Below are 17,782 nucleotides of genomic sequence, written 5' to 3' on the forward strand. Positions count from 1 at the left end.
ATAAACAACCTCTTCTCTGTATGGGTATATGTGCATGTCTGATTGTATACTGAGCAAAAAGTATCCAATACTCTCTAAAGACACCTGAGTGTCATGCTGGAGGCATCCCAGTAAAATCAGACATCTAAAGGACACTTAACCCCCCTCCCATTATCAGATGAAGACAAGCTAAGTCATTTGTTATACAACCTAAGTTACGAACCACCTACAGCTACAACTATCGACCAGACTTATAATAACTGTCCTAGATTTCTACCCCTAAGGCCAGTTCCTTCAAGGAGCTTACGGCCTGATATAAGGCTTTAATAATTACAAACAAAACAGAAAGCAGTATTATGAAGGACCCTCTGGAAATACTGGGGGAGGAATGTGAGATTGATTTCTGTAGGGAGTAACAGAAGGGGACGTTTGAGTCAGGGTTTGGAAGATAACTAATAGATTAGCATTTCTCGTGGCTGTAAGATGTCAGTTTCGAATCAGTTAACTTGTAATTCCTGTAACATTCCACAGATTAAGTTGATTCCCAGGTCCGGTATGACATAACCCACTAAAAAATGTGTATTTCCAGAAAGTGGAGTGCAGTCTTTTTCTCTTCAAGAAATTCTAAAAATAAATACCAGTTCAGTCTGAAAAACTGTGCTTCTAAGTCTTTATATATCATAATGTGTACGCAAACTATATGCATCATGATACTAAATGAATTTCTCTCTAAATCAAAAACCACAAAACAATGGGAAAAGTTTTAAATGCAGTACCCGTTAGGAATCATAACCTTTATTACTGGCATGAAATTTCAGCCATCATGCTTTCTAATAAAGTCAAATCTGTTCCTGTGTGTTTCCAAGTTGCTAGTAGTTTTTACTTTATGTCACCATAAGAAATAGAGTATGCAGTAAAAACTATGGACACTGAAAAATCAGGTATTTATGACTGCCTTTCCCCTTTTCTCTATGAAATAATTTGACTACATCTTCCTGTCTGAACATATCCACTGTCAGCAAGAGTGGAATGTTAATTGATGTTACGCACAAGCTGGGCTATCATTCCTCAAGTTTAATAAGCAAAAAAGAAACAAAAACAAAACAAAACCAACCGAGTTTCCTGTTTTTATTTATGATTCTCTGTGCCCACTTGCGGGTGATCAAAATAAAGTGTCTCAGTTATGGCTCATCTTTCCCTCAATTAATGTACCCAAGAAGACCAGTTCTTTCTATATGCTACTTCTGATGACCACAGGGATCACAGAGCTTATTTAAGCTTTTCATCAGGGACTCCAAACAACATGCATGACATTCTAAGGAAGCTCGCAGCCTACCTACCCCTTCCCAGTGAGGAGACACACATACTTAGCATTTCTGTGATTATGTAAGAATACAAGAGCTCATTGGACCCAGCCCAAAGCTGAGGCGTATCCTTTAAATACCATCTTTTGCCTTGTCTTCTCAAAAGTGATGGGCAAAGAGAAAACAAGTATGATTTCTCTTTTAACAATGGTGACACACTCCTGGGAATCCTCTGTAAAAATTCTGACGGCCCTAGGTAAAGTGTACAACGTTGGGAAAGTATGTGGTCTTACACGTCCAAGTTGTAGTATCCATATTTTGGGAGTGGGAAAATGGAATACTTTTGTAAACTGAATGTTTTCCTAAGACAAGTTATCTCTCTTACAGAATTTCCAACTCCTCTGCTGTTTATTTCTCAGCTGAGGCATTACTGGAATTTCGGTAAACAATTCTTTGGTGGGCAGAATATCGGCCTCCTTGTGACCACCACCATCTCCCAAGTCATTAAGATGACCAAAGATGCTGCCATCTATTTCTCGGCTGTGGCCTCCAACCAGGGCAGTGCTTCTCCTGATTGAGAATCACTTCAAGACTAAAGACGGACTATGTGAAAAATGACATACTGACCCAAGAGCATTCTTTTTCTTAAGGCTTCATCTAATGCTTTGAGGACAATTTTTAGAGTGTTCTCGGATGCAATGGGATTCTCAGCATCAAACAGTAGCACAGTAAAGGGACATTCCTTGGCTTTTTGTATCTCTGCAGAATTCACTGTTATGTAAAACAGGTATTTCAAAGATATGTTACTGGTGCCTACTTCTGGGCTCTTTTTATAGTCTGGGTGCTGAATTTCCCAAAAATTCATCTCAGAAACAATGAACTAGAAGGAGAAACAGAAGGTAACCAAAGTCAATAGCTATTATGGTTTTGTGTCTGAATGAGACTAAAAAACAGGATACCGTAACTGTCATTCTTTGCCAAAACAGGCCCTTATGTTTACTCTTTGTATTTTGACTTGGATGAAGGCTCTATACAGTGTGTGTGTGGGTGCTGCTTGTTCATGAGTTATCCAAGTTCACTATAAATTTAATATCTTCTTCATAGTAACACAGCTCCAGAAGAATGCCTTCACACACCTCTGCAGGCACCTAGCTGTTTCTCAAACAGGATACTTCAGACAGATGAATGTTCTCGGTGCCCATCTTTCCTAGCCCTTGAGCTGTATTTCCCCTGACTTTGCATATGCAGCTTTGAAAATACTGGTTATGGCAAAAAGCATTTTGAAACTTTTAACTGATTCCTTTCTAGTGGCTACCATGTGAGAGACTATTTTTGCAAATGGGTGACATGACAAGCCCAGTCTGGATGTATCTGTAGCTGTAAGCAAAACCCTTCCTTCCTAGCCCTGCTTTTAATTTTTATACTTTATTTTATTTTTTTAATGTTTATTTATTTTTGGGATAGAGAGCACAGCGGGAGAGAGTAGAAAGAGGGGGAGACACAGAATCTGAAGCAGGCTCCTAGCTCTGAGCTGTCAGCACAGAGCTTGATGTGGGGCTTGAACTCATGAACTGTGAGATCATAACCTGAGCCAGTCAGACACTCGACCGACTGAGCCACCCGGGTGCCTTGTAGCCCTGCTTTTTAAAAAGTGTGAAGACATTCTGTCCCTCAAGTGATGGGCAGTAATAATATTAAGGGCATGGTATGGGGAAAGTTCATCGTTTAAAAGAGGAAACATAAACCTAATGAAAGAATAGCACTTTCTCACTCACCACTGAGGTAAGAGCCATCTGAAAACTGTAGATGCGGGCAAGGCCAAAATCAGCCAGTTTTATTTGTCCACTGCTGGTCACCAGAATGTTCTGTGGTTTCAGATCACGATGCACTACTCGGTGAGAATGAAGAAAGTCCAGACCTCGAAGAAGCTGAAACATCATATCCTAAATAAAACAAAAAAAGAAAATCAATAAGCTGTAACAATAAATTCAACATACTGAATCCTTCGTGTTAGAAGCCCTTGACAGGTATTTGCTGAATAAATGAATTCCCTTCCTACCTCTCCAGTATCCTGTTTTCAAGGTCACTATAAAAAATTTTACATCAACCTGTATTCTATTAATGAAAGGAAAATTTAAAAATAGGTTCAGATGGTATAGGCAATATTCTGAAAGATAAAAACCAAACTGGTGTCTGTAGTTAATGCTGGGAGAGGAAGTAGGTGGTAAGAGGGGAGACACTTTTTACTTCATATACTTTTATATGATTTGTTATTTCAACAAAAAAATCCAGGAAATGATAATTTAACAGTAATTCCCATTATTTTTAGAGTACCTAATACTAAGCAGTTAGTACATGTCAAGCACTGCTTTAAACACCTTCTGTTTAGAAACTCAATGCATAACCCAACAGTGAGGTAAATAATATCATTGCCTCATTTTATAGGTAAAGAAACAGGTATGTGTAATTAGCCCAAAGTAACACCACTATTCAAGAAATAGTGCTGATTCAAACCCTGGTCTAGAAAAAGTGGGTTCAAATTCAAATTCCCAGTGCACTCCTTTATTAGATCAATGATCTAATGAGCATGTAAAGCCAGGTAAACCATTTAATCTTATTGAGCCTCAATTCTCCTGTCTGTAAAGTGGGAAAGCAACAAAGCCTACTTCCTAGGATCACTGTTTGTAAAGCACTTAACGCAGTGGTTAGCATTCAATAAACAGTAGCTATTACCATTTATGGAATGGAGAATGGGGCACATTAAAAAAATAAACCAATGTCACATCTTTTTAAAAAATATTTTATTTAAAACAATTTTTTAACATTTATTTATTTTTGAGAGACAGAGAGACAGAGCATGAGCAAGGGAGCAGCAGAGAGAGAGAGACAGAATCAGAAGCAGGCTCCAGGCTCCAAGCCGTGAGCACAGAGCCCGACGTGGGGCTCGAACCCATGAACCATGAGATCATGACCTGAGCCAAAGTCGGACGCTCAACCGACTGAGCAACCCAGGCGACCCACATCTTTTTCTAACTTTGAAACTGGTAAAATTAGAAGCTTTAAGACTCAAACAGTGTCTGAAAGTAGGAATTTAAGACCCTGAGCATTTGATCCTTTGAAATCTGTGGTTAACAAGATTGACCTACCCTCCAAATACTGTGCGCAACAAGGGAGGATGGAATTATTTTGTTCACATAAGGATTAGAGAAATGGTAAGGCAGTACATGGGTGTCACAGCTGCCAGGGTCTGCAAGGACACACTTGTTCATCAGCTGGACCATACTTAGTTACTGGGTTATGGTACTGGTTCTTCCTTCAGAGCTGGGAGTTCTGTCTTTACATCCTGGCTTGTTTGAAACCAAAGCCTCAATTTTCCATAAAACTAAGAGAAAACGGTGTTCACTTTTTAAAAAATAATATAACAAGATGGGGCACCTAGGTGGCTCAGTCGGTTAAATGTCTGACTTTGCCTCAGGTCATGATCTTGCAGTTCATAGGTTTGAGCCCTGCGATGGGCTCTGTGCTGACGGACAGAGCCTGGAGCCTATTTCAGATTCTGGGTCTCTCTCTTTTTCTGCCCCTGCCCCACTCATACTCTGTCTTTCTCTTTCTCAAAAATAAACATTTAAAAAAATGATAAAACGAGATTAAATGAAGTAATGTATGCAAAGGGGGATAGTATAGTGCAGGTCTGGCACATATTAAGCATTCAATGAATGACAATCATTAAAGTGTCCTGTTTTCCAGAGGGAGACAGAGTCACAAACAAAAAAAATGTGGCCAGTGCCACAAGGTCAGTAAACAAAGCACTAAGCAGTGGTATGCAATGACACAGGTATACTAGAATCCTTTCTGAGATGCACCTCAATGGATATTCTGAATGTTCAGGCAGGGTTTACCTTCTAAGTTTTCAAGTACAAAACTCTTGCGGAAAACTGCACTGTCGAGCATTAGTTCAAGACCTGAGAACCACTGCAGGTCACACACCTCACAATGCACACACTTCCAGTGTGAAAACGAAGCGTGCAAAGTTAACAAAAGTAGTCTGCTGGGGCAATCAGTCAATATTGGAAGCGTATGCACATGACTTGTAAGCCCTGGAGTTTAAACAGCACGACTAACCTAAAGTAATGGCATGCCAGCTTGTCTTCTATAACTTCTTATATGCTAAACACCAACCACTTAAAACTGCACAAAGAATAAATCTGTTTGGTTCATTTTTTCATGTTCAAACAGTTTAAGCAGCCAATTAGCAGAATAAAAATTCTGAAATTTGAACTCATTAATTAATAATAAAGCCCATCTAAGTTCATAAAAAACCCGAACCACAGAGTAAAAAAAAAAAAAAGTGTGTATTGCTTTTACTTGTGTATTTATTTATATAGGACATACCACATCTTTCTTAATTATTAAATTGGTACATGCTTAATGCAGAAACTTAAACATTTTTTTACAAATCTAGAAGAACAGAAATCACTCAAGATCCTCTTACTCAAAGAACAGAAAAAACTTCACTATTAAATAATTTTTGTCTTGTCTTTCAAAATTACAGCTATTATTATATTTGTAGGTATAAATATATATTTACATATTAAGTATATTATATATAATGTATATCACAAACAATACTAATATATAAGTGTATTTATAAAAATTATTCTGTACACATTATTTTTTAACTGTTTTAAAAACATTTAATAATTATGAATATTTTGCCACTTCAACAAAATTCTTTTTTAATGCAATATAATTTTTATTTTATTTTAAATATTTATTTATTTATTTTGAGAGACAGAAGAGAGGCAGAGAGAGAGAGGGAGACAGGGAATCCCAAACAGACTCCATGTTGTTAGCACAGAGCCCTATGTGGGGTTTGATCTCAAGAACTGTGAGATCATGACCTGACCTGAGCCGAAATCAAGAGTTGGACGCTTAACTGAATGAGCCAGCCAGATATCCCACCAATGCAATATGATTTTTAATGGCTACATGGTTTTCCTCCCTGGGATATGCCATAGTAATTATCATTTGGTTTTAATTGTGTTATTTATTTTTTTAAGTTTATTTTGAGAGAGAGAGAGAGAGAGAGAGAGAGAGAGAGCATGCCTGCGCTCATGAGTGGGTGAGGGGCAGACAGAGAGGTAGAGAGAGAATTCCAAGCAGGCTTCAAGCTGTCAGCACCAACTGAGATATCATGACCTGAACTGAAATCAAGAGTTGGACCCTTAACAGACTGAACCACCCGGGTGCCCCTATAGTTGTGTTATTTTGGAACTTATATCCAGAGTCTAGTTCTCCTTCATTTAAAGACTAGGGTACAAGAAAATGACTTGTTACCATCATAACTATTACCAACAGCACAGTTTAAATAATGCCAACCCATATAATAATACTAACATTGATTTTCATGTAAATGATGCTTACAGATGTATGGGAAGTTGGTTTACATAAGAATTAACATTCTTTAGATTTTATTCGGCTATTTAAATAATATATTTGTTGAGCAAACTGGGTTTTCTTTTAAACCTACGATACTCAGTTACAAAAGAGTTTTTTGAACTATGTGAGCTTTGAATTAAATGATTTGAAAAAATTTTGCCCAAGTCTCATTATCTTCAGTAATTCAACTTAAGGTAGGTTGATGCCCATTATAGACTTGTAAGAAGTGTGATTTGGGGACCCTCCTCAACCTTTAGCCATCATTAACCGGAATACCTAACCTCAAAGGGAAAATATATGCAGCCATGTTAGTGACTCCAATCACAAAGAAGAATAAGACATGGTCCCAATTCCTGAGAATTATATGAAGGAATTAACTGTAATGGTAAACAAGGCAGGAAAAAACACCTTTACTTCAGAATCCCAAGAAGTGCTTAGATCAAAGATATTTCAAAGGATTCTCTACTTAAGCTTATTATCTGTTCTATCTCAGTTTATAGTATCGTGAGACATACGTTTAAATTAGCTCCTCAAGATTTTAATCTCAATTAATCTGTTTTATACAACACGCAAATATTTTACAGTAATCCTGATGATGCAATGCAATGAGACTACGGATACTGCCAATTAAGGCTCTTTAAGTTTAACACAACTTTAAAAGCTTTTTACATTTCAGTGCACAATTCTGGTGGAAGAGATTTAAACATCTAGTCATACACATGACAGATAAACAGTCACTAGGGGCCATCACTCTGTGTCTTTCTGAAACATGTGCTATGGAAGCATGTTCCAACAGGATGCCATCATGGAATGAAGTCTGGCTCCCAGTGACTTTGGGTGGGGTTATGTCCTTGCCAACCCCCCTAGGAAGATTCCGGACTTTAGCCTGAATACCACAAATCTGTAAAGCCTTGTAATCATTTCTTTTAGGTGTTCTACAAGTTTAATCCTGTTATTTCTTTAAAAACAAAACAAACAAGCCAGCTGAAAACTTACCTCAAGCTTTCCTAATGGGAAAAAGTTTTTTCATTGGGTCTTTTTTTTTCCAAATACAAAGTGTAATTATAATTAGTTCCAAAAGATAATGACAACATTCAATTTACACCATATAGTAAATCACAGAAATGACAGCTTTCAACAGACAATTCTGGATTTTTGGATGGATCTATATGATCACATCCTCAAGGTTTTAGCAACAAAAATGTATATCAACAGTGTATTTAAAAACTAAAAGTAAAGAGCACCTGGGTGGCTCAGTCCGTTTAGCACACGACTCTTGATTTTGGCTTAAGTCCTGATCCCATGGTGGTGGGATCGAGCCCCATATTGAGCTCCATGCTGAGTGTGGAGCCTGCTTGGGATTCTCTCTTCCTTTCCCCTTACCCACTTGCCCACATTCTCTCTCTCCCTCTCTCAAAAAAAGAACTAAGGGGTGCTTGAGTGGTTCAATCAGTTAAGCATCTGACTTCGGCTCAGGTCATGATCTCACAGTTCATGGGTTCAAGCCCTCTGTCAGGTCCTGTGTTGACAGCTCAGAGCCTGGAGCCTGCTTTGGATTCTGTGTCTCCTTCTCTCTATGCCTCTCCCCTGCTCACCCTCTGTCTCTCTCTCTCTTTCTCAAAAATAAACAAATGTTAAAAAAACAAACAAACAAACAAAAGACATATACAAGCTATAGTCAATGATAATCATTTTTTCTCCTTATAATGTATAAACTACATTTTTTTTTTCAAATCTGTTATTCAAGTTTCAATAGAAGTATCTTCATAATGATTTGTTGTTTCCTACAAAAGCCTCCTGTCCAGTTTGTTTCCTATGAAGGGTGTTATAGTAGTCTACTGTCTAAAATGGATTATGTACAACAAAGGTACTTTACACTAAACTGACAACATGTTGGCTTAAGGTAGGTAGGGGGTTATGATTAGGATTAGAAAAAAAAAGATCAGGACAGTCTACACATAAAGGGTAATGGGAAAGCCACAAAGAAAGTAGAGCACTGTTGGGGCACCTGGGTGGCTGAGTCAGTTAAGCATTTGACTATGGCTCAGGTCATGATCTTGTGGTTCCTGAGTTCAAGTCCTACACTGGGCTGTGTGCTAATAGTTCAGAGCCCGGAGCCTGGAGCCTGCTTTGGATTCTGTGTCTCCCTCTCTCTCTATCTCTCCCTCACTCATGCTCTGTCTCTCTCTCTCTCAAAAATAAACAAATAAACAAACAAACATTAAAAAAAAAGTAGAGCACTTTAATAATAATGACAACAATGAAGGCTAGCCCCAGGATCTTTTTTTGTTTCTGCTGATTATGACTATATGGGATGAGCACTGGGTGTTATATGGAAACCAACTTGACAATAAACTATATTAAAAAAAATAAATCGATGTAATAGACCACATTAGTAGAAAAATAAAATAAGATAAAATAAAATAATAGATGAGCCCAGAGCTAAAATTTTTTTTTTAAATGTTTATTTATTTTGGAGAGAGAGAGAATGTGAGCGGAGGAGGGCAGAGGGGGAGACTTCAGAATCTGAAGTAGGCTCCAGGCTCTGAGCTGTCCACAGAAAGCCTGATATGGGGCTCGAACTCATGAACCATGAGATCAAGACCTGAGCTGAAGTCGGATGCTTAACAGACTGGGCCATCCAGGCGCCCCTATTTTAAAATTCTTAATTGTGGTAAAATACATGTAACATAAAATTTACCATCTTAACCACTTCTGAGTGCATAATTCAGTACTAAGTATATTCACCTTGTTGTGCAACCCATCTCCAGAACTTTTCCATCTTACAAAACTTAAACTATACCCATTGAACAATTCCCCAGTATTCCCTCCTCCCCAGACCCTGGCAATCACTCTTCTACTCTATGATTTTGGCTACTCTAGATGCCTCATGTAACTGGAATCATACAGTATTTGTTTTTTTGTGACTTAGCATAATGTCCTCAAGATTCATCCATGTTGTAGCATATGTCAGAATGCCCCTTTTTTTTAAAGGCTGAATAATATTCCATTGTATGTATATTCCACATTTTGCTTATCCATTTATGTGTTGATAGACACATGGGTGGTTTCCACCTTTTGGTTACTGTTAATAATGCTGCTATAAACACAGGTGTACAAGTATGTCTTTGCAACTTTGCTTTCAATTATTTGGGGTATGTATACCCAGAAGTGGAACTGCTAGATGTAGTCTCAGGATCTTTTAAAATCACAGTTCTCTCATAAAGTATGGTATAATATGACCACATAAGCAATGCTTATGTGAATAACAGTGAGTGAATAACAGAGCCATGTCTAGATCATTCATCAGCACGTCATTCACTCACTGGTGATTTCACTCACTCCTATTTCTATGCTCAGGGAGAATCTGCGGTTGTCACCACATCAAGCCACCTTTTACTCTACTTCAAAACTTGACAGAGGCTCCTCATGCTTTCACTGATCAATTCACAACAATAACAATGGGCTGCAAAGACTGCTTTATGAATAGGTTTCCCCTTCTCGTTCTGGTCCTCAGGAGTACCCAAAGAATGCTTCATCCAAAAATCACAAAGGGCAAAACAAATTCTGGCAAAGCAAGAGGGTGGTTAAAGCAGGTTCCTTAAAACCTCTGATCATCCGGAAGGATGTAACTGGTGAATTTAAAGCAACAGTAAGTGGGAGGACCTGGTGGAGATGAGCTGCAAGAGTCACGAGTGAGCTTTGTTCCAGAGCTCCCTGGAACATCACCAGTTCCCTGTCACATCACCACTGTGCCGGGCGGGGCATGAGGGGTGGGAATGGGATAATGGAGGACATTACTACTCCCCACTACTCCCCACCAGCTCTTTAACAGAAACAAAGACAAGGCCCCTCATTTCAAATGCTGACTTTCTATTTTTACTGCTTCTAGGCAACTGGGTAAAAGCATAATAAAAGTGGCTCTGTATGCCAATTTCATTAATAAAATATGTATTCTAAAGAGAGAATGAAAAGAATCCATATATTATTCATTCCTGGGAGTGATGCTAATGCTGAAGTAAGTAAAGAATCAGTCTCAACCAAACAGGAAGAAGAAAATAACTAATTTTCACCAAGCCTGGAAATGTTGGTACTTGAAGGACAATGTAGTGACTAAATAAATGGACAGTTTGAAAGAAGGAATCGCTCGCTATGTCACCACAATGGCTATTTTTAACTCACAGTGGAAAGTCATCAGGAATTGAAACTATAAATAGCAATGTTAATCATAACTTTTTCAGAGTAGGAAGTAAAAATCAGTGTTGCATAAATAAGAAAATACAAAGTGTAACTGCCTAGGCTTTTGACTAATGACTCGAATGGTTTCTGTTCTATGCACATTGTTTCGTGATCTTTTTAAAAACATTTAACCACATACTATGGATATCTTCCCATTTCAACACATATTCTTTGTAATCTTTTTAAACAATATGCTTTTTTGGCTGCATTTGGAAAAATACTTTCTCATCTTTCCCCATTCTCCTTCTCATTTCCCTCTTTTGAGAATTTTCCCCTCACTTAGTACTTCCCTCCTCTCCAAATGAGGTAATGTATTAAAAAAGTTGGTTTTTTGTTCCACAGAGTGGAGCATATTATTATTTGCCTACTATAGTAGACATTGTTGGTTGCCAGCCATCAATGATGGGTCCAAGGTAATCGCATTCCCATTTGTTGTAAATTGATCCAGGGATGGACACGAGACCTAGTCCTGGCCAGTGAGACATATAGACAAATTTGCTCTAGAGCTTTGGGAAGTATTTTTCCCCTTATAAAAAAGGACCTCAGTAGAAAATTCTTGCTGTACTTCCTCCTCATCTCCCAGCCCCCACTCCCTATCTGTGCATCTTCCACTAAATGCTACTGCTTGAGGAGCTGAAATTGCATTTGTAGCAACCATCTGGAAACACAAAGGAAGACTGCACGCATAAAATGCCAGGGTGTAATGAGGGAAAGAGTCTGGGTCTTTATGACATTGCTGAGTAGCTGAACAACTTTGGGGTTGCCCACCTCTGGTCTTGTAGTTACAATAGTAATGCCCTTATTTAAAGTTATTTTCTTTTTCTATTGAGTGTTCTGGAATTTGAAGTTGAAAATTATTCTAACAAATTAAACTTAACTAAAATTATGTCAGCTGAAACCTGTTACGGTCACTATCTTTCGTTTATAGCCCTCTTTGCCACTTTGCGCTGCTTCCCTCTCCCTACCCTGGCCCTGCTCCTGCCCTATCACGGGGCCTGTACCAACATTCTTTTCCTGTTGCCAATGATCACTTCCAGGTGGTTATCTTTTTCTCTGTGAGACTTATACCGTATTCCATTTACTGTCACAACACTCTGTTCTTCCTCGCTATCATTCGCTATTAATCCTTCATATTCCTCAGGGACTACGGCTCAATCTCTCTACCCTACACTCACCATTTTCCTGCACGACTTCAACATTATGCAGCGAGGATGCCCTAGTCAGCACCTTAACTTCAGATGCTTTTGACATTGTTAACCCCATTCCATTACTTACCATTTATTTCCATGGCTAAAACTAGGAATGTGTTATTACTCAACTCTGACATAAAATATTTTAATTAAAAAAAGTTTAAGTTACTTTAATCACATTTAGTTGGATATCAAAATGTCACTGAAATTTACATAAGCTTATTAGACAGCATAACTAATTAAATTTGGAGAGCAACTTCTTCGCACACCATGTGCTAGATTTGCCAATTCCCTCCTCTCTCTTCTTGGTCATTTTATCTTACCTTCTATACAAAGCTTAATCCTCAATTAGCCCAACCACTCTCTCTTTCTTGGCTGTTACACCAGTTGCAGACAGATGTTACTCGGGGTGGGGGTGGGGCATGATCACGTATATGTCCCTTATCAATATGAAATCAGTCTTAAATCCTGATTACCCTAGTGCCATCAAGTAATCCCCAGTGGTCCCTAATAAGCTCTCTTGCTGTCCTTATAGGCTAGTCCGAATGTTTACTGCTGTCTCACAACTTATCATCCCCCTTTCTTGTCTTAGCACACGAGCCTATACTCCACTGCAGAGAGAAACTTATTCCATCAAGGGAATGCTATTACCTCCCTGTGTCTACCTACAAATTTAAAAGCTCTGGCATCTACCCTTCTCCTTTATCTTCTGGTAGGAAAGGTTTCCTTCCTTCTACACAGTATTCATCTCTCTCCTTACACTCTGGATCTCACTCAATGCAGCTTATTCAAGTACCTCCCATTGCTCTGCTAGCCATTCTCCTTCTATATCTGGGACTTCTCCCTTCCGTATTGTCCCTTGACCAATAAACAACCCAAGTGGCACCCTTCTTTTTTTTAAGTTTATTCATTCATTCATTCATTCATTCATTCATTTATGAGAGAGTGAGTGAGGGAAAGGCAGTGAGAGAGACAGAGAGAGAGAGAGAGAGAGAGAGAGAGAGAGAGAGAGAATCCCAAGTGAGCTTTGTGCTGTTAGTGCAGAACCCAACACGGGGCTTGATCCTATGAACCATGAGATCATGAACTAGGCTGAAATCAACAGTCAGACTCTTTCCTAACTGACGGAGCTACCCAGGTGTCCCCTTTTCCTTTTAAGATTTTATTTTTAAGTGATCTCTACACCCAACGAGGCAATCGAACTCACAACCCTGAGATCAAGAGTCACACGCTCCACGGATTGAGCCAGCCGGAAGCCCCTCCTCTTCTTTTCTTAGACAATGATCTTTACACAGCAATGCACATTTTCCTAATTCTCATCCACATCACATCACAACAGTGAATGGAGATGCAGCCGCTCTTCCAGGATCACCAATAACCACTTGTTTGCCACAACCAATGGGACATTCCACTTCTCACTTAACCTCACCATGGCATTTCACACTGGGTCCCTCTTTCCTATTCACTGTTCTCCAAAATAAAAAGATCTTCTATGTTTCTCATTAGAAATGTAATGCATAATTTACATAATAAACATATTTATTCTTTTATTTATTTATTTTTAAATGTTTTATTTATTTTTGAGAGAGAGAGACAGCGTGAGCAGGGGAGGGTTAGAAAAAGAGGGAGTTACAGAATCTGAAGACAGCTTACAGGCTCTGAGCTAGCTGTCAGCACAGAGCCCAACGCGGGGCTCAAACCCATGAACCGTGAGATCATGACCTGAGCCGAAGTCCGACGCTTAACTGACTAAGTCACCCAAGGGCCCCAACATATTTATTCTTTAAAAAAATGAAAACACAGGAAAAAAATAAACACCAGCCACAATTCTCCCATCTGAAGATAACCACAATTAATTAACATATTGATGTATCCTTACATAATTTTTCTGTTTGTATATTCTTATATAGAAAGTTATTTTCCATTTTAGGGAAGCCTGAGTGGCTCAGCTGGTTAAGTGTCTGACTTCAGCTCAGGTTCATGATCTCACAATCCGTGGGTTCAAGCCCTACATCGGGCTCTGTGCTGACAGCTCAGAGCCTGGAGCCTGCTTCAGATTCTGTGTCCTCCTCCCTCTCTGCCCCTCCCTTGCTCATGCTCTGTCTCTCAGTAATAAATAAATGTTAAAAAAAGATTTTTTTAAAAAGAAAGTTATTTTCCATTTTATAAATGGAATACTAGTGTATGTGATTTTGTAACTGCCTTTTTCACATCAAAATGTACACTGAACTCTCATTTGCACATCAATGAATACATATCTACTGCTCAATTTTTAATGGTTATGCTATTCTACTTTTATTTATATAGTATATTTAGCCAGAAGCTTAAATTTATCAAAATACCCACTTCTTAAAATTTTACTTTTATTTGTTCTGAATTACTTGAACTTGTTTCTGGACTTTGACTTGTTTGGCTCTGTTTAGAGTATCTCTCTCCTTTAATAATTAAATATTTAGAATTTGTGTTCATATCTGGTAAGACAAGTGTCCTCTTTCCATTTTTTATAAAATAATCCTGGATATTCTTTTTTTTTTTTTTTTAAATTTTTTTTTAAATGTTTTATTTATTTCTAGGAGACAGAGAGAGAGACAGCATGAGCAGGGGAGGGTCAGAGAGAGAGGGAGTCACAGACTGAAACAGGCTCCAGGCTCTGAGCTGGCAGTCAGCACAGAGCCCGACGCGGGGCTCGAACCCATGAACCGTGAGATCGTGACCTAAGCGAAAGTCGGACGCTTAACCGACTAAGCCACCCAGGCGCCCTAATCCTGGATATTCTTACAGGTTATTATTCTGGAATGATTTTAAGATCATTTTGTTGAGTTCTCATATCCTTCCACAAACACCTTTAGGATTTTCACTAATTTAAAAGAAATTTTCTTTAATGTTTATTTATTTTTGAAGGAAAGAGAGAGAGAATATGAGCAGGGGAGGGGCAGAGAGAGAGGGAGACACAGAATCTGAAATGGGCTCTAGGCTCTGAGCTGTCAGCACAGAGCCTGACAAGGGGCTTGAACCCATGAACCGTGAGATCATGACCTGAGCCGAAGTCAGTTGCTTAAACCGACTGAGGCACCCAGGAGCCCCTAATTTTTAAGAATCTATAATTTGGGGGGTGCCTGGGTGGCTTAGTCGGTTAAGCTTCCAACTTTCACTTAGGTCATGATCTCGCGGTTCGTGGGTTCGAGCCCCGCGTCGGGCTCTGTGCTGACTGCCAGCTCAGAGCCTGGATCCTGTTTCGGATTCTGTGTCTCCCTCTCTCTCTGACCCTCCCCTGCTCACGCTGTCTCTCTCTCTCTCTCCTAGAAATAAATAAAACATTAAAAAAAAAAAAAGAATCTATAATTTGGGGAGTCTTTTACCATTTTGAATCTTTCCTTTTCACAACATAGTGTGGTTCTCTTTATTCAAATCTTCTTCTGGCTCCCTCAGTAAAGTTTTGTCACTTTTTTCCACATAATTCCTACATCTGTGAGACCCATACTATAATAGGCCTGCTCCTCATCCTTCCTTCCATGTACTATACTGTTTCCCCATTGATCTCATGCATCATATCTACCCTTTTTTACTCTCTGGCTAGCCTGATGTTTTTAACATGCAGACCTGATCCCATCAGATTAATCTTATGCTAGAATGCCCTCAGACAAAGCCCACTTGGCTCTCTGGCCTTGTCTCCTGGAATTCCTGGAGACTTTCTCCATCTTTACTCACTCACTACCCTATGGCCCTGTCTTCTGAAAGAGGGGTCTGCTTTAGTCACTTTTCCTTCAGATATGTGAGGTTTCTAGGGCACTGTATTAACAGGTGTCCACAGATGTTCAATGACTGGGGTGCCTGGGTGGCTCAGTCGGTTAAGCGTCCGACTTCGGCTCAGGTCATGATCTCAAGGTTATGGGTTTGAGCCCAGCATCAGGCTCTGTGCTGACAGCCAGCTCAGAGCTTGGAGCCTGTTTCAGATTCTGTGTCTCCCTCTCTCTCTGACCCTCCCCTGCTCACGCTCTCTTAGAAATAAATAAAACATTAAAAAACATTTAAAAAAAAATGTTCAATGACTTTTCACAAAGAAGTGAGACCCAAACTAAATTGGAAATGAGGATACAATGTATAAAAGCCTTTAGCTTAAAAGAACTCACGGATTCGTCCCAAGAAGGAATACTTTAGCAGTGATAAAACTCTAGAGAAGTCAGAAAAAAGTAGGTTTGGATCATGGAATAGGGCCCAAGAGGCATCGCATATAAATCCCTACCTATTAGCTAACATAGCATCTTCATATGTGTGTTAAGACTTTTGGTTCTTTATTTCAGAAATATAATAACCCTACGTCTATAATTAACACTGAAGCATGGAATAAAAACAGTTAAAGATGTTTTCTTTCTATCTTACCACCTCTATCCAAAATTCTTTTAGCAACCAACCATCAAGAGACATGGACTTTAGCACACTGTTTAGAGGTGTAATTGTAAGTAAGTCTCTTACCCTCTCTCATTCCTAAGAAAAACATTCTATAGATCAAATCATTTTGCTTAACATATCTCTTAGATGCAGAATTGGACCACTGGCTAAATCTCCAAGCACTTTAATTTCACACCACCACATAAACATTTCTCAAAGTGTGGTCTCTTAACCCAGTGCTACTAAATTCCATTACATCTTGGCCACTAGCCGACTGACTAACCAAGGCCCAATTTTTCGGAGCCTTAGTTTTTCATTGATAAAAACCAGGATAAATCCTGCCCTATCTCCATCACAGAATGGCAGAGAGACATTATTATTAATTTACATTATATATTTGATTTGTTTTTTAAACTGTCAAGTGCTATTGAGCTAGATGATAAATTCCCTGAGAAACAGGAATGTGGGGCATGTTTATACTCTCCATGGAATCCAACAAGGCACCTCACACAGGGAAATCTGTTGATTTTCCCTGATTTGATGAATTACTTAGTAGTGTATATAGATAGGCATGAAGATGAAGTATACTGACTTTTGCTCTTGGCTTTGTGCACAGCAGTTATATAAAACATCCTCACTAATTAAGCTGATTCCTGAGTTGTTTAAGAAAAGGCTACAATTCTCCATTGTGGTTTATCAGTTATTCACTAAGAATTTATTAAGTGTTTGCCAAGTGGAAACACAAAAGAAATCTCTCTTGGAAATGTGTACAACCTAAGCAAGCCACCTGCATGTGAGATGCAAATTCCATTTTTGAGGGCAGTAATGATTTAAGAGAAAAAGCACTGAATTTAGAGCGAAAAACATTGCATCTGAATTTCTCCTTACTAGTAATATAATCTAAGGCAGGTCGTTTGCAACCGTTGTGGGCCTTGGCTTTCACAGCTATAAAAATGGAAATAAACTTGAAGACACTTAATAAGATATTATATATCTGTATATAATTAGATATATTGTAATAATATATAATTACATATAATAGGTAGGACATGAAATATTGAAGTACTTAAATAGTGTAAAGTACATACAATGCAACGCTACCATTTATACAAAAGAAATAGGAAGCCCCTACTATGTGTCAGGCATAGTAGGTGATGTTGCACAGAAACACCTAAGACAGAGACTCGGGGTGTTCTGGTTTTAATGGGGAGGAAGCTGGAAATCCACACTACACACTTCAGG

General features: G+C 38.8%; 1 protein-coding gene across 2 annotated transcripts in view; it reads right to left on the bottom strand.

The window, feature by feature from the left end:
- The window catches only part of CDK6 (cyclin dependent kinase 6), a 259,745-nt gene that overhangs the window by 136,847 nt on the left and 105,116 nt on the right, over positions 1-17,782 (bottom strand). For both annotated transcript variants that reach the window (XM_039255424.1, XM_039255425.1), the window contains exon 4: positions 3,059-3,226. In XM_039255424.1, the coding sequence (XP_039111355.1) occupies positions 3,059-3,226 (168 nt within the window). The remainder of the gene's footprint in view (positions 1-3,058; positions 3,227-17,782) is intronic.

Source organism: Hyaena hyaena, unplaced genomic scaffold (genome assembly GCF_003009895.1).
Source record: "Hyaena hyaena isolate Hyena2069 unplaced genomic scaffold, ASM300989v1 scaffold_528, whole genome shotgun sequence".
NCBI lineage: Eukaryota > Metazoa > Chordata > Mammalia > Carnivora > Hyaenidae > Hyaena > Hyaena hyaena.